The sequence below is a fragment of the Vigna umbellata genome, chromosome 4 (assembly GCF_029865625.1).
Source record: "Vigna umbellata cultivar VRB3 chromosome 4, Vumbellata_1.0, whole genome shotgun sequence".
Classification (NCBI taxonomy): Eukaryota; Viridiplantae; Streptophyta; class Magnoliopsida; order Fabales; family Fabaceae; genus Vigna; species Vigna umbellata.
The window spans coordinates 42,981,941-43,003,391 of NC_142168.1; the positions used below are offsets into that span (position 1 = coordinate 42,981,941).

At 40.2% G+C, this 21,451-nt stretch overlaps 3 protein-coding genes and 1 pseudogene across 3 annotated transcripts; all 4 read right to left on the bottom strand.

Moving 5' to 3' along the window:
* Positions 1-597: 597 nt before the first annotated feature.
* LOC148200272 (uncharacterized) lies at positions 598-1,728 on the bottom strand. Its single transcript, XM_088112884.1, has one exon. The coding sequence runs from the start codon at positions 1,726-1,728 to the stop codon at positions 598-600; it is 1,131 nt and encodes a 376-aa protein (XP_087969010.1).
* A 111-nt stretch (positions 1,729-1,839) lies between these two features.
* Positions 1,840-3,294, bottom strand: LOC148200273 (uncharacterized; the record flags this gene model as incomplete). The annotated part of the gene is made up of 1 exon (XM_088112885.1): positions 1,840-3,294. A coding segment is annotated over exon 1 (1,455 nt), but the record flags the coding sequence as incomplete, so codon positions are not given.
* A 6,246-nt stretch (positions 3,295-9,540) lies between these two features.
* LOC148200274 (uncharacterized) lies at positions 9,541-10,218 on the bottom strand. Its single transcript, XM_088112269.1, has 2 exons — positions 10,024-10,218; positions 9,541-9,984 (listed from the first exon to the last, which is right to left on the bottom strand). The coding sequence occupies exons 1-2, from the start codon at positions 10,216-10,218 to the stop codon at positions 9,742-9,744; spliced, it is 438 nt and encodes a 145-aa protein (XP_087968395.1). The 3' UTR covers positions 9,541-9,741.
* Positions 10,219-10,668: 450 nt separating this feature from the next.
* On the bottom strand, positions 10,669-11,955 carry LOC148200275 (uncharacterized; annotated as a pseudogene).
* Positions 11,956-21,451: the final 9,496 nt, after the last annotated feature.

Below are 21,451 nucleotides of genomic sequence, written 5' to 3' on the forward strand. Positions count from 1 at the left end.
GGAGCTGTCGGGAAACTTTTTCGCTCGCCCAGCGAGATGTACTGCTCGCCCAGCGAGTGTGCATTGCTCGCCCAGCGAGTAGAGAAAACTGGTGCAACTTTGACAGCTCGGTTGGACCCCTTCCCGACTTTGGAATTAGGCGTATGAGTACTCAAATCGAAGCTCTTTGAGTCTACTTTCCAATGGAAAAAGAATCAACCCAAAATATTAATTGTATAAAAAGTTATACATAAAATAGTAAACCATGTCAAATTTTGACAGCATTCTATTTTACACTACAACTTGAAATTTTTACAACTTGGTAAAATTTTGAGTTTACAAGGGTCTTACATTCTCCCCTCCTTTAAAAATTTTCGTCCTTGAAAATTGTAGTTGTTAACCAAAAAGATGAGGTCATGGACAGAATTCAAAACTCAAAATCAAACTTCCAACAAACATTACAAAATCAAATCAATGCAAACAACATAATTCAATCCACACAACTAAACAGATTCAGATTCAATCCACACAACCAAAAGAACTGAAAACATAAATAGATAGAGTTAGAAAGTTGGGTTGCCTCCCAGTAAGCACTTGTTTAACGTCTTTAGCTTGACACTAAGAAGCTCTCTGTGGTTGAGCCAATGGTTTGAAATCATCCTTCATGAATATTATACGCATGGAATAAGAAGAAGGACTTATTCCTTTCAGATTAGAATTTGACCAACCTACAGCTCCTTTGTCCACTTTCAACAATTTAATTAACTTTTCTCCCTCCAGAGTGGATAAAGCATTGCTGATGATCATAGGTTTATTGTCATCTTTGTCAAGAAAAGCATACTTCAAATGTGAAAGTAGCAACTTCAAGTCCAGCTTCTTTTCTTTTATCTCTTCTTCATCAGATGGACTTTCCTTTAAAGTATCTAGAGTCTGTATACATTCACCAATTAATTTCTCTTCATCTGCAAGTAGGAATTCACAAGCATCAACAAGAGTTCTTTCAAGAGGTGATGATATGTGCATCGTCTTCTGTGTCATCATGCAGATTTCCTCAAGTTCATCAGTTTGAAAGCATGTATCTTCATCATTTGGGTGAGACATTGCTTCAAAAACATTGAAATTTACTTCTTCATTATCAACTCTCACTTTGAGCTTCCCATCATCAACATCAATCAACACTCGAGCAGTCTTCATGAATGGCCTTCCCAGAATCAAAGGAATTTCTGTATCTTCTTCCATTTCCATGATAACAAAATCCACTGGAAATAAGAATTTATTTACCTTTACCAACACATCTTCCACTACTCCATGCGGATATTTGATCGATCTGTCTACCAATTGTAGAGTCATGCGTGTGGGCTTCAACTCTAATTCTCCAATCTTTTTAAACATAGACAAAGGCATAAGATTGATGCTGGCTCCAAGATCAATTAACGCCTTCCCAATAGTCAGTTTACCAATGGTGCATGGAATTGTAAAACTGCCTGGATCTTTAAACTTTGGTGGAAGCAACTTCTGAATGATAGCACTGCACTGGCCTTGTACTTCTATAGTTTCTTCCGCAATATACTTTCTCTTCTTTGTGAGCAAATCTTTCATGAATTTCGAGTAAGCAGGTATTTGTTTCAGTGCTTCTGAGAAGGGCATCTTGATTTCCAACTTCTTCAAAATATCAATGAAACTCCTAAACTGTTTTTCCTTCTCGTTTCTAGAGAAAACCTTTGGATATGGAAGAGGTTTCTCATACATCTGTTCTTTCTTTTTCTCTTCCTCTTTCTCTTTTTCACTTTCTCTATCCTCTTTCTCTTCTTCTTTATCTCCCTCTTTATTCATCTCATCTTTTTCTTCAATCATTTTTTTCTCATTCTCTCTTTCTTCCAGAGTTCTTCCTGATCTTGTAGTAATAACTTTACACTCTTTCTTTGGATTTACTTCAGTGTTTGCCCCAAAGTCCTTCTCTGGTTTTTCTTCCAACTTTTTAGCTAATTGACCCACCTGAATCTCCAAATTCCTAAGTGAGGCTTCTGTACTTTTATGGTTAGAGATTGATACCTGCATAAACTGCTGAAGAGTTTCTTCCAGTTTTGAAGTTCTGTCGGTCAGAGTAGGTTGTTGCTGAAAGTTCTGTGGAGGTGGTCTGTTGAACGGAACAGCTTGTCCCATACTTGGATGAGGTCTCCATCCTTGATTAAAACTTTGACCTTGATTATAATTCGTCTGAAGACCTTGATTTCCCATATAATTTACTTCTTCATGAGACATGCTTTGCATTACACATTGACCATTATTATGATTTCCTCCGCATAATTCACAACTTTGAAAACTCTGATGTTGAGCTTGAGAAACATTCTGCAGTTCTTTAGGTAGCTGAGATAACTTCTTCATTAATGTCTCAAGTTGCTGAGTCATAATCTTGTTCTGAGCTAGTAAAGCATCTTGAAATTGGAGCTGAAGAACACCTTTTTGTTGAAATTGAGCTCTCTGAACTTCATTATCATTTGCAGCCATATTTTCAATCAGATCATGTGCTTCTTCAGGTGTCTTCCATCTGATACTACCTCCAGCTGATGCATCTAACATTAACTTTGTTTGAGATTTCAGCCCTCCAAGAAACAGATTTAACATTGTAGGCTCATCAAATCCATGAGTAGGGGTTTTTCTTAGTAGGCCTTTGAATATATCCCATGCTTGACCTAGAGTTTCATCAGCATCCTGTTGAAAAAACGAGATCTCCTGCTTTCCCTTATTGAATTTGGACTGAGGGAAGAACTTATTCAGAAATTTTGCAACTACATCATCCCAGACTGTCAGACTATTCTCTGGAAAGGAATTCAGCCACATTTTTGCATTACCGGCCAATGAGAATGGAAATAAGCTGAGTCGGATTGCTTCATCTGGAACCTGGTGAATCCTCACTGTATTACAGATCTCCATGAAAGTAGCCAAGTGAGTGTATGGATTCTCGTGAGATAATCCATGGAACTGATTGTTCTGCACCAGATGAATAAGAGTTGGCTTCATCTCCATGTTAGTAGCATTCACCACTGGTCTTGCAATACTGTTGAAGTGCAGAGGTTCTGAGAAAGTATTATAATCTGCAAGAGTACGTCTTCCTTGCCCAGAACCTTCTCCAGTACGATTATCTTCCATTTCTTCTTTTTCTTGACTAGATGACAAGTCCAGAATTTCTTCAGAGCTAGCAGATGATTCTTTGGATTCTCTACTTTGTCTCCTTCTTCTACTGTTGTTCCTTCGAGCAGTTCTTTCAATTTCCGGATCAAAAAGTAGATTTTCAGCCTGTTCTCTACTTCTCATACAAAACACAAACTAAAAAGAAACAATTTCTATAGATGACAACAATTATGCACACAAATTCAAATACAAACACAATAACACTTAAACAAAAAATAGCTAAAATCAACTAAACCAGATAAACAACAAACAATCAACGAAAACAAAAACAAATCCCCGGCAGCGGCGCCAAAAACTTGTTGAGACCTCGGCAAGCGTATCGGATCGTTCAAGTAATAAACCGGTAAATCCGGAAATCGTTTTCCCAAGAGATTTGTTTTGATTCACAGATTGATTAAAGTTTACTAATTTAGTGATTAATAAACATATTTTTATAACACAATTAAGATTTACATACAAATGAAATTATAGTGGTAAAAACAGATGAATTAAAGCTCACTAGGGTTGAAATTCAAGTTCATCACTCCGGTAATTTTCTACAAACACAATTCCTTAAAATTAAGCATCGACATCCTAGGCGCATGCAGCCTCTGATCCCTTAGATGACAGTTCAGAATCACTCAAACTAAATTACTAATCCCTTAGCTAATTCAGTTATCAGATTTGCCTTAAACACGATGTCACAGATGACTAAAAATTCCCTCCTATGTTTAGGACTCGAAATCCTTTAGCAGTTCTATCCTAGGTCCGCGGTCTCATACATTTCCCAATGATTTAACCGTTCAAATAGCTCAGATTCCCATCATAGGCATGAATAATAAAGATAGAACACATAATTCAAACAAGTTCATGCATTAATAGAGAAATTACATAGAAGTTCAGAATTTTACTCTCAACCCCAGTGAAATGGAGTTCTAGCTACACATATACATCATAGAAGCGATAAACGATGGATTGGATGGTAGAAAGTGGTGATTTTCCACCTTGGAAGCACCCAAAACAAGCAGGACGTGAGCTGCAGAGTCTCCTCTGGACTTCTCCCCTCCAAGACTCTCTCTGTCTGCCTCTGGAGCGCGTTTTTAAAGAGAAAGACCTTAAGTGATTTCTCGTTGGGCGAGGAAGGTCAACTCGCTGGGCGAGCAGGGTCAACTCGCTGGGTGACTGGGTCCTGCTCGCTGGGCCACTGGTGCCTGGTCGCTGGGCCACTAGTGTCTGGTCGTTGGGCCACTAATGTCTGGTCGCTGGGCCACTGGTGCGCTCTGGCTGGGCCACTGATGGTCTCTGGCTGGGCCACTAATGCACTCTGGCTGGGCCACTGGTGCACGCAGGGTCTCTTTGATATTTTCCAATCCTTATTCTATTGCGAAATAAACAACAAAAACACTCAAATTGATATAAAATCAAATATATATACATTTTATACAACTTTTCATGAGATTTTACTACATAATACATCAAAGGAGATTAAAATAAGTGCTCAGAATATGTAATTTTTGACACTTATCAACTCACAACCTACAATGTCCTTAAAAGAACAAAACTGCTCTGATACCACTAATGTGACATCCCAAAAATACAGTCATAAACCATATAATTAGAAAATCACTTTTAATAATAATCCAGTACAGTTTTCCAACTAAAAACAAAAAATGAAACGAACGAACGCTCAAGGACGAACGTCCTTGAGTACAGTCTTACAACCTTAAAGAACGAACGCGCAAAACCGCACGTCCTCACATAAGAATTACAAACTAAAGCCGAACGTACAAGAAATCTGACCAAACGGTTTACACGGGACAAATACCGAACGGTCATTTTAACCAAATAAAGAGATGAGGTGGTCGAACGACCACTTAGTCACAAATCTACACTACCAGCCGAGCGTCTCACTGCTCGATCTTCACTTCAACTTCTACCAAGTTCTCTTCATCCAGCGCATCTTCCAAACGCTCGTCGCCCTCTGCTCACATCCACACGGATGATCATTGCAATGACAAGACGGACGTACAAAACGAGACAACACAAGGAAAAGCGCAGGGTAAGCTTATGTAATTTAACTCATGCATCAACATATATATTTAAGTAAACAGTTCATCATACATACTCATTCCAACGCACGCATAACATAAAACCCAATACACGACTGACTGTCCGGACTATATGAATTCCCGTGTAGCTACGACATTCGTGCACCTGGGTGGTGTGGTAACTGGCACTCTCATCAGCTGCCACCCGAGGTTAGTCTGTTCCGTCCAAAGTACATTTATGGACTAGGACCTCCTGCCGTTCCCACGCATGACGTACCCCCTCTATGTGAGGACGAGTACTCACGGAACATCAGGATCGAATCGCCCGCTAAGTCTGGCCACGGTCATACCTTACAATTCTCATAACCATTCAAGAGTCGTTCCTCCCCGGAACGCTCGTTCAACATTCATACTTTCATTTCATCTCATATACTGTTCATCATTCACTATTCATCATTCCATAATCATTTTCATCATTCAGAGGGAAACCATCAAAAACGAACGTTCTGTCCCCAATAAGACCGAGGACGAACGCTGTGAGCGAGACCAAAAGACGCTCATTCAGATCAGAGTACGAACGACAGAGTTACAGTTACGTTCGGGAATGGCCGAGTAATATCCTGTTCATTGGACGAACGTCATTTACCTTGAGAATCAGTTGACTGAACTGACGCTCGTGATTTCAAACCAACGTTCCGAGAATAATTTAAGTGTGAAGGCTTCAAGTCAAATTCATAGATTTACAGACACCACAAGACGTTTACGAACCATATTTAGAATAGTTCTCATACTGAAATCCACTTCCAGTCAATGACCGAACGTAGTAAAGGACAGTCCGCCTGAAGTCGGACGTACGCTATTTCAATAAGACTGATTTTATAAAAACGATTACGAGCGCTCAGTATAAAACCGAGCACCATTTAGAGCGAGCGCTCAGTATAAGACCGAATACCATTTAGAGCGAGCGCTCAGTATAAGACCGAGCACCATTTAGAACGAGCGCTCAGTATAAGACCGAACGTTCCTCAGTACGAACGTTAGGTGGGAGACCGAACGTTTATAACCTTAAATTAACAGACTTTGATAATATACTAAGGGACTCTCGAAACAGTGTTTACGAGCGAAAAACATACTATTCCATATATATATTTTCAAAAGAATGGTGTTTATCAAAACTACCAGATGCAACAGTGCTTGGCCGAACGCTCAAGCAAGGTACCTTAACATGAGGACGCTCGTCCTCGACTAGGATTCTATCCGGATGACAGAATCCCATTTCCATTATATTTACCAAGAAAACCGAACGGTCAATGACCGTTCAGCAACGAGCGCATGCTATCGAGGGAAGTTCATTTTCAAATCCATATATATTCCAGTTCATTTCTCATCCAAATCTCATAATTTCATTCGCTCATACCAAAACCATCTCATTCATATATCTCATTTCATCCAAATCTCATATATCTCATACATCATACGTAATTCAGTCATATTTCATTTCCATTCAATAAACAACGAACGTCCATGCAAATCAATCACAGCAACATCATACATTCTTCTCATGCAGTCAATTAACGAACATTCATACCATTCATTCATATCATCCATCATGCATTATTTCCATACAGTTAAATAACGAACGTTCACACACATACATCAAACCTGTTAAATTAAATAAGCTTCCCTTACCTTAAAATGTACGAACGTCCACAGACGCACAAACACGCTTCTCCACTTACAGATTCTACTCGTCGACGCTTGTTAACTCAACTACAACCAATAACGTCCGATACTATCAGATCTCCCTCATTTCAAGAATGGAAAACAACATACGAACCCAGAACTGGGTTGCATTCATGGAAAATGAACGACAGCATGAAGGGAAGGACTTACCAGCTCAGTTTTCACGAACCGAGCGGTTCTTCTGGAAGTCCTTGGCGCCGTGCGTCCTTCAACGTTGCCGGAATACAGATCGGAGGAGATTAAACGGGTGGTTCTTTCAGAGAGAAGGTGCAGAGAAATGAAGAGAGAAGGTGGAAAGACTTGAATTCTCAGGAATGAAAAATGGTGGTGCGTGTAGAGGGTGGAGAATATTTCAGAAGTTCTCAGCTTCTGCTTTCCACTTTGCCAGCGCACGTTACACTCTGACAGACACATGATCTGTTCTTCTGGCTTCTGACAGCCCATACCGGACGGTCGTCCACTTTGAGGTCGCCACGTGTCTTCCACTTCAGATTCCTGATCCATGCTGAACGGACGTCCACTCCCAGGCGGACACGTGTATCCCACTACCATTTTCCACTACGGGTTCTGACTCAGCTCCACGTGCGACAGCTGGCGTCCGTTAGTGGGCGTCAGCCTTCTGCGGTTGCCATGTGCGCTGCCGAGGTGGCGCGCTCTCCGGCTGCCACGTGGACTCCACTACTGCTGTTATTTCCGAGGCCTGACATTGGGCATGTATATGGATTCACAAAGGCTTGCAGATGCAAGCGTTCCTTTCTCGGAGTTTTCTAACCTTAAAAGCACGGTAATGTGGACTGCTTTAATTTCAGGATATACCCAAAATGAGTGCAGTGATGTGGCCTTAAACTTGTATAAGGAATTGCGTGGCAACAGTATCTTACCCGACCAAGCAACTTTGTTACTGCTCTTCGAGCTTCTGCTCTCTTATCCTCACTGCATGATGGTAGAGAGATACATTATCTAATCTTCCATACTGGTTTTGACTTAGATGAGTTAACAGGTAGTTCCCTTGTAGACATGTATGCAAAATGTGGCGATGTAAAAAGTGCTGTTGAAGTTTTTCATGAATTGACTATTAAAAAGGATGTGATTTCTTGGAACTCAATGATAGTTGGATTTGCCAAAAATGGTTATGCAGAAAGTGCCCTGAAGGTCTTTAATGAGATGGCTCAATCATGCATTACCCCTGATGAGGTAACATTTCTTGGAGTGCTCACTGCTTGTAGCCATGCAGGGTGGGTTTATGAGGGTCTTCAAGTTTTTCACATTATGGTAAACTGTTATGGAATTGAGCCTAGAGGGGATCACTACGCTTGCATGGTTGATCTACTTGGTAGGTGGGGTTTTCTAAAGGAAGCTGAAGAGTTCATGACAAAATAGAAGTTGAACCGAATGCTATGATTTGGGCCAATTTATTGGGTGCTTGCAGAATACATGGGGATGAAAAGAGGGGACAGAGAGCGGCTAAGAAACTTATTGAGTTAGAACCCAGAAACTCTTCTTCATATGTGCTGCTTTCAAATTTGTATGTTGCATCTGGACTTTGGGATGAAGCTAGATCTTTGAAGAGAACAATGATGCAGAAAGATATCCAAAAAATGCCTGGCTGTAGCTGGATCGTTGTAGGACAAAATACAAACCTATTTGTTGCGGGTGATAAGTCACATCCTAGTTGTGATGAAATTTCACTAGCATTAAAGCACCTGACGACACTAATTAAAGACAATACATTCCATGATTTCCTGGGTTAGTTACATGTAGTTATTCTATGTGATTGGACGTCAAGATTATTTGAATCTCATCACTTGAAGGCTGTTTTAAGGATTTGATTCTTCCCAAATCATAACGTGTTGGGGAGTTTATTCAACCAAATCTCATCACATGAAGACTGTTTGTGATATAGGTCGCATTTTGTTATGAACTTTTAGCCTTGATGTCTGGACATCTACATCCTCATCTACTTTTAATGGGGAACTTTTGTACACATTCTTCTCTGCTTGCATCATGTTCCAAGCGTGGAATGACATCTATGTGTCTTTCAAACTCAACTCTTTGGATAGATTAAAAAGTTTATTCTGTAAGTTAGCCCCATAAACAATTATTTGCTGTGATTTGTCCAAGGAAGGATTGATGGAGGAGGATCAACAGACCAGGTTAGACTCTTATTCTCTTATTATAATGAATACCTCTATAGGTTATACTTTATTAGAGAGTCTGTGAAGATTTACATTGCTCCTAATTCACGTTAGACACACAATGATATCTTTCTCTCTTTCTTCGTGTTAGAGTTCTTTGCTCTTGTTTCTCATCATCTGTGTCCCTCATTTAAATGATCGTGTATGTTCTGCAATCTTAGTTATTCTAAATTATCTTGTATTTGAGACTGCAATTGAATACCAACACAGTCATTGCCTTTGACATTTGAACTCATGGATGATTATTTTTCTCCCTCTCTTTGCACACTGATGATACACTTTAAAACTGTTTTCTTTTCTCCAGTTGATTTTTCTTATGTTCCTGGGTTTGGAACCTAACAAGAAAACACTCAAAAGATAGAAACAGAAATGAAAGAATGAGTTTTGCTATTATTCACCGTAAACGAATCTCTTTACAAGGACTGAGTTTGGGAGCATAACCTTCCTCTAGAGAGCCTAACCTCCCTCCTCAGGATGACAAACCCTGTTAGACTACAATCAAACAATCGACCCCCCACTACAATTGATTATTTGCTATTTATACAACCAATAACCCCACTCTTCCTAACTGCTAAGGCAGTTAAGGCAGTTGGGCATTTAATGTTTTATTCCTTCACTCGTAAACTCTCCATCCCTAACATTACACCCTGTTGCCGAACAACCTTGTCCTCAAGGTTGGAAACGGGAGGCTTGATCTCATGGCTCCTCTTCATCATCGTGTACTCATATGAATGGAACCCTCTGGCAAATGCCCTCCAACTCAGGTTTGGAGGTTTGGGTGGTGGCAATTCCTCCTCCAATGACTTCCATTCTTCTTGGATTTTATTAGCTTCCAACATTCTGGTAACCTCTTTTCCAGAATTATAAGCTTCCAACATTCTGGTCACCTCTTTTCCAGAATTATAATCCCTAAAGAAATGGTCTTCGATGTCTTTCAAAGCTTCAAAAAGTTCTCTCCCCTCTGCAAGTGCCTCACGAACGGCAAGGCCCTTCTTTTGTTCGCTGGTCCACCTCTTCACAAAATCCATCCTTCTCTCCTGACCATTGATTCTTCCATCCACCTTTCCCTCCTTAGCCTTCATTCTAATTGTAAGCCCGTTCGGCCAATTACTGAGAGATTGTTTGGACTGTAAGACCGTTCGACCTTTGAATGTAACTGTAAGACCGTTCGGCCAATGACTAGAACATCGTTTTGAGTGTAAAACCGTTCGGCCTTTGACTGTAAATGTAAGATCGTTCGGTTCCTCCTATCCTTTCACGTTTGGATTCGGCAGTTCTTTCCCGTTCGTTTCCGGACCGTTCGGTTCCTTCAGTCCTCTCGGGTTCGCAGCTTGTAGTGCTAACCCGTTCGGCTTCGTCAAGCCTCTCCCGTTGGGTCCAACAGTCTTCTCTTGTTCGGATCCGACCGACCGCTCGACCACTCTCGATCGACCTGGGCTATAACGCTTGGCCTCCGACCGTTCAGTAACTCTCGATCGGCCTGGGTTATAGCGATCGGCCTAGGACCGTGTCACCTCACCGTTCGTTCGTCTCTAAGACGACTTGTCTTCTATGGCCTCGGACCGCTCGGCCACTCCCGATCGGCATGGGTTGTAGCACTTGTCCTCAGACCGCTCGCCAACTTTCAATCTGCTTGGTTTATAGCAATTGGCCTCGAACCGTGTCACCTCACCGCACGTTCGTCCCCCAGACAATTGTTCTTCTATGGCCTTAGACTGCTCGGCCACTCCCGATCGGTATGGGCTATAGCACTTGTCCTCAAACCGTTCGGCAACTCTCTAGAACTCCTCAACATCCCTTGCGATTCGCATCGCCACCATCCATTCCTGCGGTTCATGCTGTCGGACTTGATTTCGGATGTCCTCTTTCAATCCCACAAGAAAATATCCCAACAGCTGCTCGTCCGGTACCCTCTTCGTTCGACCCGCCAATATTTGAAGTATTGTACATACTCGTCCACCGTCCCCGTCTGTCTCAATGCTGTCAACCGCTCAACAATGGTTCCAAACCTTATCACCAAGGCTTCCTTCAAACCATCCCATGAACGATTCTTGGCTTTCTCCTTCCAAGCTTTGAACCAGTAGCCAGCGCTCCCCTCAATGCTCACATATGCTAATCGTACCTTCTCCTCTTCCGCTACTCCTTGAAATTCGAAGAATCGCTCTGCCCAATTGATCCAGTTCAATGTATCTAATCCTTCGAACACGGGCAGCTCCACCCTCTTTCTCCAATTGAACCGCTCACCTTCTCCACCCCCAATTTTGTCCTTGCGTCTCGTACTCCTATTGGCGTTCACAGGCGCCTGACTGTCGTCAGATAGTTCCCTTTGAATGCGGTGCCGTCCCCCTGATAATCACCTCACTTCTTGAAGATCCTAGCGTGTGGCTGTCGAGTCTTGTCGAATTGCCGCCGTTTTCACCTTCATTTCCTTCCTTGACGACTCCATCTCCGCCTTTCGTCCATCCATTGACGGCTCCATTGCCGCCATTCGTTCCTCCATTCTTCCTTCTAGTGCGTTTAATTTTTCCCCCCTTTGTCTTTGCTCTCGTTCCTCCCCCGAGCACTCCCTTCTCCTTCTCTGATTCTCGTTAACAGTATGTTGATCTTCATCTACAAACCCTAGACTGCCTTCTAATCCCTTTTCCTGGTTCCACACCCTTCCTCTAAGAACTCGCAAGAGTTCTCTGGTTTCCTGCCGCATTTCTTGCATATTTCTTCTCCATTCTGCTAGCTCCCTTTTCTGTTCGCTGATCCTCCTTTTCCCAAGAATTGTCTCTTCCTTCCATGCTTCCCCCTTTCTTGACCACTTCTTGATCCATTCTTGACCCCTCTCCTAAGGATATCCGGCAGGTCGGACCAATTGTTAGGTTCCTGGGTTTGGAACCTAACAAGAAAACACTCAAAAGATAGAAACAAAAATGAAAGAATGAGTTTTTCTATTATTCATCGTAAACGAATCTCTTTATCATACGACATCCCTCCGTCTTCGCTAGGAGAAACGTTCTTTTGCAAACTTTGCATTATAGGGTAAGTGTAACTATAGGAAAAATCCTTGGTCAAATCGACACTAGACAAAAGCTTTTTGTACCTGCAATGAGACATGGTGATGGTAAGAAACTGATGTTGTTAGATGTGGTAAACGTTTTGGAAGGGTTATCTACCTGAGCTCAGTCTTAGAGTGAGCTAAATCAGATTGGATTGAAACATGTGGAATGGTTATCAATTGGCTCTCTGATAACAGTTGAAAAACTGTTATTTTCATGCTTAAAATTGATACTAAAAGCAACTTTTAGACTTAGAAACTAGCTTGAAATCATGCCTTTTACCTATATTTTCAGAAATAAGAGAGCTGGACAGGTTTATGCTTGATTTCAGTGTTTTTGTGCAGGTTTTAAGGTGAATTTAGTGAAAGAAGTGAAGAATGAGAGAGATGGAATCAGAAAAGGAATCAAAGAGTGCAAAAAGAAGAAGTCGAAGTCACCGCTCAGCGGCATTTTACCGCTGAGCGGCACTCAAGAGGTTGCGGGAGGTCCGCTGAGGGGCAAAATGGCCGCTAAGGGGAGAAAACGAGACGCGCAATCACCGCTGAGCGGTATTTTACCGCTGAGCGGCACACTTATGGGCTTGGGCTTTTGATTCTTTGTAATTTTAGAATAGTATATAAGCTTTAGGACGTCCTAGGGTTTGTATCTTTGGCAGAAACGAAGCAAACACTCTCTCTTCCACCCCTTTGAAGGAGGATCTTGGATGCTCAGGCTACCTCTTCACCTTTATTGGGTTTATTCTTTCATACTTTCATTGTAATTCATCTAGGTTCACCATGAATATGGTGAACTAAACTTTGTATGTTTGTTGGGGAATCAATGTAATCTCTTGAAGCTCTCATATATGGAATTTATGCTTGCATCTTAATCTAAGATTTATGCTTTCTTTCATCATTAGTTAGGGTTTTTCCTCTTTGCTTAATGCTTGCATAGTTTAACTCATTCAATGCATGATTATTGGTTTTGTCGATACGGGCACGTACGGGGAAGTCTAGATCCGGGGAATTTCTCCCAATATTATATTGGTTGTCGTTAAGCTCCTGCACTTATGAACTAATCATTAGGAATGCTAGGAATTGTATGAACTCGTGATTAGGGAGAAGCCATCTAGAATGGTACTTTAGAGAGTGGCATTAACAATGATGATTTGAATGTTGAATTCCTAAAATGTATGAGAGTGGATGAGATGAAATTGACCCCCAACAACATATTCATTCATATATTCCATTGAAAGTGTTTATCTTTTGTCTTTGCCATTGATCAAACTTCATGCATACATGTTTATTTTCGTCTTTTGCATAATATAATCCAAATATTTCGTCTTTAAGTCTTAGTTAATCAAGGAACCACACAACTAAACTAGGCCGCGAGTCCTTTGGGAAGAACGATACTTGGTCTTACCAAGTTTATTACTTGAACGATTCGGTCATACTTGCCGAGTGTGAAACAAGTTTGTGACATCATATTTTGGTGCTTACAAATTTGTCCATCAAGTTTTTGGCGCCGTTGCCGGGGATTCATGGTTTAACTAGTTAATTTGTGTGATTATTGATTATCTTTGACTTTAAATTTGAATTTCTGTTTTTATTTTTTCTGTTTTTATTTTATTTTATTTTATTTTATTTTATTTTATTTTTCTATTTTTATTTTATTTTATTTTTCTGTTTTTATTTTATTTTATTTTTCTGTTTTTATTTTATTTTATTTTTCTGTTTTTATTTTATTTTATTTTATTTTCTGTTTCCTATCTTCTTATCTTTTCAATTATATCCTTTGATATCTTCTCCTATATCTTTTTGTGCTAACAATTGTTTTTAGGGTTTTGTGCCTAATGTCTGCAGAATGCAATTTGGTCAAGAATTTAACTATATGGGCACTCAATTCTACCAAAGTAATCTCAACCACTGGTGGGAACCTCACTCAAGCATGGATCAAAGCCAATTTTGGCAAGCTGCTGGACAATTTGAGAACCAACCACAACAACAATGGCAGCAACAACCCTTTCTATCAGGAAGTTTGGATAGGTTGGAGGACACCCTTCAACGATTTTTGAAAAATTCCGACTCTACTCAGAAAAGCATTGAAGAATCATTTAAAAGAATGGAGATGCAACTTCATTACATCAGTCAGAGATTGAATGATGATGTTAATACTGAAGTTAACCTTAAGGAGGAAGGGCAAATCATTATCACCGAAAGTGACAAGATTCTTGATGAGAAAAAAATAGAGGGAGATGCGGAAAAGATAGAGAGAAAAGAGAAAGAAGAGTTGAGTGAGAAAAATAAAGATGAAGAAAAAGAGAAAGAAGTGGTTGAGAGAGAAGAGAGAAAGAAGATTTGTGTGAAAATAAAGAAGTTGAAAAGAAAAAGAAAAGGGAAGAAAAAAATGAAAGAAAGGAAAAAGAGAAATTTTAGGGAGAGAAAAAGGAAGAAAAAGAAGATGAGAGGAAAGAAGAAGAAATCATATGAAAAATCTCATCCTCATCTAAAGAAGAATCATAGGAAGGAAAAGAAATTTAAGTGCTTTATGGAAATCTTCAAGAAATTGGAGATTAAAGTTCCTATGATTGAGACACTGCAACAGGTTCCTGGTTTGATCAAATTTCTGAAGAAGTTCAGTAGGAAGAACAAAAAGAAGAAGGAACTTGAGCTTTACTGGGTCAAGCTAATGACGTTAAAAGAGCGCTTGCTGGGAGGCAACCCAGTGATTTAAGAACTTTTGATTTTATTTTGGTTTTGTAATTTTTAATTTGTGGACATTATTTTTGTAACTATTTTGTTGGATATAGCATCTACTGAATGATGCTAGGTGGTTAAGTATCTACTGATGGATACTCAGTTTGTAACACCTACTGATGGGTGTTGGTGGATTTTGGGTCAGGCTCGTGACGTTAAACAAGCGCTACCTGGGAGGCAACCCAGTTGATTGATTGTTTTTGTTTGTTTATTTTAGTTAGGGTTTGCATAAGCATTTTTAACATTGAATTACAGGGAACCTATGAGGGACATGTAGGGAAGGCACGTAGGTCAAGAAAAGAAGGAGAGGAGCACATTAGGGTATTTTTATACCCCAAGTTGCGTTTTAGGGTTTATTTCCAGGCTTCTCTCTGCACAAACACTTCCACACACCTTCTCCTAGGTTTTCCACATCTTTTCACTCTTCCCTCTTAGAAAATCTCTCTTTCACTCACTTTTTCATTAGTGTGCCATCAAAGTTTGGGGTTGGAAGAGAGCATTCTAGCTTGGAAGCATTCTCATTGCATCTAGCATCTCCACCCAAGTAAGTAAAATGCATTTTGTTCATTCTAGGGTTCTTGAATTTGAATGTGATTGTCAAAGCATGAATATTTAGGGGTTTTGATTTCTATGCATGATTTGATGATATATTTGATGTTTGAACCGATTAAACTACATGATCATGAACTGGAAAACTAAAAATTGCATTTGGGTGGAGTTAGGACAGCTTTAAAACAGGTTTTTCAAAAATCTGCAGAGTTACCGCTGAGGGGTAATCTGCCGCTGAGCGGCACTCTGCTAGATTTGGTTTTTCTGAAATTTTGCGTGTTGGAGTGTGGTACTGGTGGCGCTGAGGGGAAATTCTGGCCCTCAGCGGTGGTTTAGCTTCGAAAGGAGTTGTGTGTTGTGTTTTACTAATGATTAACATCATGTTCTGTGGTTTTGTTTGTGATTTGAATGTAGGAATGACATCTTCATCAGGAAAAAGATTGAAAACCATGGCAACCAAGAGAAAGGAAAAGGAACCAGAGCAACCCCATTCTGGCAGGTTCCTCTCTAGGAAACATGAGAAGCACTTTAGGGTGGTTCAGGACAGGAGACTTCTGATGGAGAGAAAGGTTGGAATGATACCTAACTTTGCTCCTCAATTTGGAGAGCAAGTGTTAGGGAATGATTGGGGAAAGCTAGCCACTTATCCTGCACCTGCCAACATAGCTGTGGTGAAGGAATTTTACACCAATGCAAAGAAGATTGGTGATTATCCAGTTGAGAATTATTTGGGCTATGTCGGAGGCCATGCTATCAGGTATGATCCTGATTCGATCAACAACTTCCTGGATACTGTGTGGGCTGGTGAGCAATGTCAGTTTGCTCTTTGCATGGAGGAGGGTGCTGATTTTGAGGATGTGGAGAGAGTGTTGTGTATACCCGGAGGACACTTCCAAAGGAATAGATCTGGCTCAGTGGTTAACATTAGGAGGACAGATTTGACTCCTCTTGCAAAATATTGGATGGCATTTTCTCATGCCAACATTCAGCCATGTTCACATGTGTCAGATATTACTCTCAGCAGGGCACTATTCATCTACTGTGCTATCAGAAATTTGAATGTTAATATTGGGCAGGTGATAGCTGATGAAATTAGTGTATGTGCTAACACCTCAAACAACAAAGCACCGTTAGGACATCCTTCTTTGATCACTCACCTTTGCAAGCTAGCTGGGGTGGATACTTCTGTTCCACCATTTGAGAGGCCAAGAAAAGCTATTGATGAGGCTTATTATAGACAGTACTGTGGAGGTGAGGATGTAGCTCAGCCAGTTCCACCACGCCGGGCTCGTAGAGAGAGAGGGCCAGCACAGGGCCAGACATCTGCTGATACACATGAAGCAGAACCATTCCAGATGAGGGACATGTATATGTCTCTTATAGGTGCTCAGTTGCAGTCCATTCACAGAGGGCAGGTGGCCACTGCTGAGATGATAGTGGGGATGTATGATACACCTCCAGCCCACAGGTGGACTATGGATGAATTCCACAATGTAGTAGCTTGGCCAGAAGAACCAGTACATGGAGGAGGAGCTGGAGCAGCTGAAGCTTCAGCTAGAGATATGGAAGAAGATGAAGCTGAGGAGGAGGATGCATTTGATGATGATGAAGATGAGGAGGAAGAGGAAGATACAGAGGACAGCTCAGACTGATGAGGAGCTGAGATAGCATTTACTGATGAATGCTATCATATGATTATGCTTTTGCGGTTTAAGTTTTCTGAACTTATTTGTTTTTGTTTTTAGATTAGGGTTTGATGTACTCTATTGAACACCTGGTTTGTTATGATGGTTCTCTATTAACTGTGATTGAGTGATGAGCAATGCTTGATGATGCTTATTGATTGATTGATGTTGAGAGGATGTGCACATTAAAATGCTTATACAGGTGATTCACAAGCTTTGTGAACAAATGCATGATATCATGATTGTGATTGTGAGATTAAGCAGGATGTGTATGTCAAATGTGAATGAGCTTATATGTGAGATTTTGAGCTCCAGAGTTTTTGGTATGATTGAATGCTATTATTTTGAAAGCATGAATGATTTTGCCCAGGTTTTCTATAATTGAATCAAATTGCTTGTTTTGCATCATGTGATCAAGGCCATTTGTTGGAATCCTTTTTATTGGCCAAATTCATAAAGTTAGCCTACTAAAAGAGAACACGTTGTGTTCTATCCTTTGAACCCTTAGCCTTGAACATACATTGAAAACCTTTGATTGAAAATCTTTACCTTGAGTTAAGTAGAAGATCTTGTATGGTATTGTTAAATGTTCAAGTTTGGGGTTGTTGGGAAAACATGAAAAGAAAAGCATTGAGCTAAGAGCTAAAAAGTAAGAATATGCAAAGAAAAAGAAGAGAAAAGAAAAAGAAGTAAAGCTCAATGCAAATGCAAAGGCAAAAGAAAGTTGGGAATGAATAAGATGATTGTGTTGTTATGATTCTCTTAACTCAAGGATTTTGTGATCCAGAAAAACCAATTTTCTTGTTAGCCCAGCCACATTATAAGCCATTGAAAAGTCCTTGTGATGATGCATGCTTGTGAATGTTTTTGATTGTGGTAAAATGAAAGGCAAAGTTGATTCATGTGACATTGTGATAATGGAGTGAATGAGTGAAATACTTTACCTTTTATACACTTGTGTGTTGAGTGAAACACTTTACCTAGTGAGGAAATATTCCATAAACACATGAACATCCATGCTTAATTGATTGATCATTCATGAAAAATAGCATTTGTTGGAATTTAAATGACTTTGTGAATACTAAAGCATGTGCACATCATGATTGAACTCTTAGTCATAAGTTTGAGTGAAGTTGTTACTTATCTTGAGAAAAGGATTTTGAATGAGTGAACCGTCATATGAATTGGTTGGAGATGGAGTTACATTTTGTTTGCTTGAGGACAAGCAAAGTTCTAAGTTTGGGGTTGTGATAACAGTTGAAAAACTGTTATTTTCATGCTTAAAATTGATACTAAAAGCAACTTTTAGACTTAGAAACTAGCTTGAAATCATGCCTTTTACCTATATTTTCAGAAATAAGAGAGCTGGACAGGTTTATGCTTGATTTCAGTGTTTTTGTGCAGGTTTTAAGGTGAATTTAGTGAAAGAAGTGAAGAATGAGAGAGATGGAATCAGAAAAGGAATCAAAGAGTGCAAAAAGAAGAAGTCGAAGTCACCGCTCAGCGGCATTTTACCGCTGAGCGGCACTCAAGAGGTTGCGGGAGGTCCGCTGAGGGGCAAAATGGCCGCTAAGGGGAGAAAACGAGACGCGCAATCATCGCTGAGCGGTATTTTACCGCTGAGCGGCACACTTATGGGCTTGGGCTTTTGATTCTTTGTAATTTTAGAATAGTATATAAGCTTTAGGACGTCCTAGGGTTTGTATCTTTGGCAGAAACGAAGCAAACACTCTCTCTTCCACCCCTTTGAAGGAGGATCTTGGATGCTCAGGCTACCTCTTCACCTTTATTGGGTTTATTCTTTCATACTTTCATTGTAATTCATCTAGGTTCACCATGAATATGGTGAACTAAACTTTGTATGTTTGTTGGGGAATCAATGTAATCTCTTGAAGCTCTCATATATGGAATTTATGCTTGCATCTTAATCTAAGATTTATGCTTTCTTTCATCATTAGTTAGGGTTTTTCCTCTTTGCTTAATGCTTGCATAGTTTAACTCATTCAATGCATGATTATTGGTTTTGTCGATACGGGCACGTACGGGGAAGTCTAGATACGGGGAATTTCTCCCAATATTATATTGGTTGTCGTTAAGCTCCTGCACTTATGAACTAATCATTAGGAATGCTAGGAATTGTATGAACTCGTGATTAGGGAGAAGCCATCTAGAATGGTACTTTAGAGAGTGGCATTAACAATGATGATTTGAATGTTGAATTCCTAAAATGTATGAGAGTGGATGAGATGAAATTGACCCCCAACAACATATTCATTCATATATTCCATTGAAAGTGTTTATCTTTTGTCTTTGCCATTGATCAAACTTCATGCATACATGTTTATTTTCGTCTTTTGCATAATATAATCCAAATATTTCGTCTTTAAGTCTTAGTTAATCAAGGAACCACACAACTAAACTAGGCCGTAAGTCCTTTGGGAAGAACGATACTTGGTCTTACCAAGTTTATTACTTGAACGATTCGGTCATACTTGCCGAGTGTGAAACAAGTTTGTGACATCATATTTTGGTGCTTACAAATTTGTCCATCACTCTCCTTGATCTTATAGATTGCATGGCCACATATAGCACCAATTCGTCTACGTTTAGTAACGAGAATCAAGTAGTAAGTGTAACATCCCGATTATATAATAACCAATATTATATAATAAAGACGTTAACATCCAAATATAGAGAACAATCGGAGTATGACGTGTAATTAAATGTGAAATTACAATCATCCAGAAATAAAAGAAACTAAAAATTTAAACTTGAACAGTTGAAAGGATTAAACACTACAAGTGTTTAATCGAGAAATTCTAAGAAGACTATTCTGCAATATCAGCAACCTCCAGCTCTTGCTCCAAGGGAATCTCTTCGACAACGTCTGCTCCCATCCAAGTGGATGATCATCGCCAAAGAAACATACCCAAACAGCACATAACAAAAACAATGCAAGGGTGAGCTAGATATAAAAGCATGTTATACATATAGCATAGGTAATTCATATAATCATACTTAGATTAGTATAAAAGAACAATTAGAGCATACTCATTAAACCACAATTCACTCACTTACACGACATGCAAAAGTCATTCAAACATGGTAGACTAACATCACAATACTTGTTACTTTATACCCCGACTTGTTAGTTTATAGACCGACTCGTTACTTTATAGACCGACTCGTCCGGACTAGAATGTATGTAGAGCTGGGGCGGGTTGTGCACTTGTGATGGCCCCTACTGCTTTGCAAAGCCATTGCCGAGGGGTTTCACCCGACCATACACAAGGTTAGTCCGTTACCGCAGAATAGACCTCCAGTGATAGCGTCTACCCTAGGACCTCCCACTACTCCCACCACACGCGTCAATCCTCTCTAAGTGAGAATGAAAGACCGTTGGAGTGTTAGGGATAACCCCCCATATGGAAGCCTCTTACATTCATTCAATACACTAACCGATCCCACCGAGAGATCTTAATTTCCGATTAAATCCTACCATTTTAAATCTCATGATATTTCTTTTGGATCAACAATGTACATCATAAACCACTTATAACCATACACTTTCAACCAATCTGGATCACATGAAGATGCATTCATAAATTGTAAACGAAATATTTAAATAACATAACTTACTGGATGAGAGAAAACATAACACAAAATATCACCACTGGACGAACACTATTTGGACGAACGCTCAAAGATTAAACCTCCTGACCGAACGCTACACTCACCAAGACGAACGCTCAACAATTTGGACGAACGCTCAACAATTTGGACGAACGCTCAACTATTTGGACGAACGCTCAACATGTAACCGAACGCTCAACAATTTGGACGAACGCTCAACAATTTGGACGAACGCTCAACTATTTGGACGAACGCTCAACTATTTGGACGAACGCTCAACATGTAACTTAAGGACGAACGCTCACTAGGACGAACGCTCACTGGGACGAACGCTCACTGGACGAACGCACACTGGACGAACGCTCACTGGACGAACGCTCACTGGACGAACGCTCACTGGACGAACGCTCACAGGGACGACCGCTCCCTGGACGAACGCTCACAAGCACGGACGAACACTATTTGGACGAACACTATTTGGACGAACGCTCAAAAGCACGGACGAACATTTGGACGAACGCTCAAAATAACAACGAACGCGAACGTTCGTACCATCAAAACCGAACGCGCATAACATTTGGTCGACCACTAATTGGTCGAGCCATTTGGAACGAACGCGCGTTTTGCAGAATTCTGCAGAAACGCACCAGATTTCCAGAAAACCCAGAA

Bases quoted from the DNA above. Each gene is read 5' to 3' on its own strand.
- LOC148200272 (XM_088112884.1), bottom strand. From the start codon at position 1,728: ATGTATGAGAAACCTCTTCCATATCCAAAGGTTTTCTCTAGAAACGAG.
- LOC148200274 (XM_088112269.1), bottom strand. From the start codon at position 10,218: ATGAAGGCTAAGGAGGGAAAGGTGGATGGAAGAATCAATGGTCAGGAG. The intron at 9,985-10,023 runs GTGACCAGAATG...TCTGGAAAAGAG, and splicing joins ATTATAATTCTGGAAAAGAG to GTTACCAGAATGTTGGAAGC.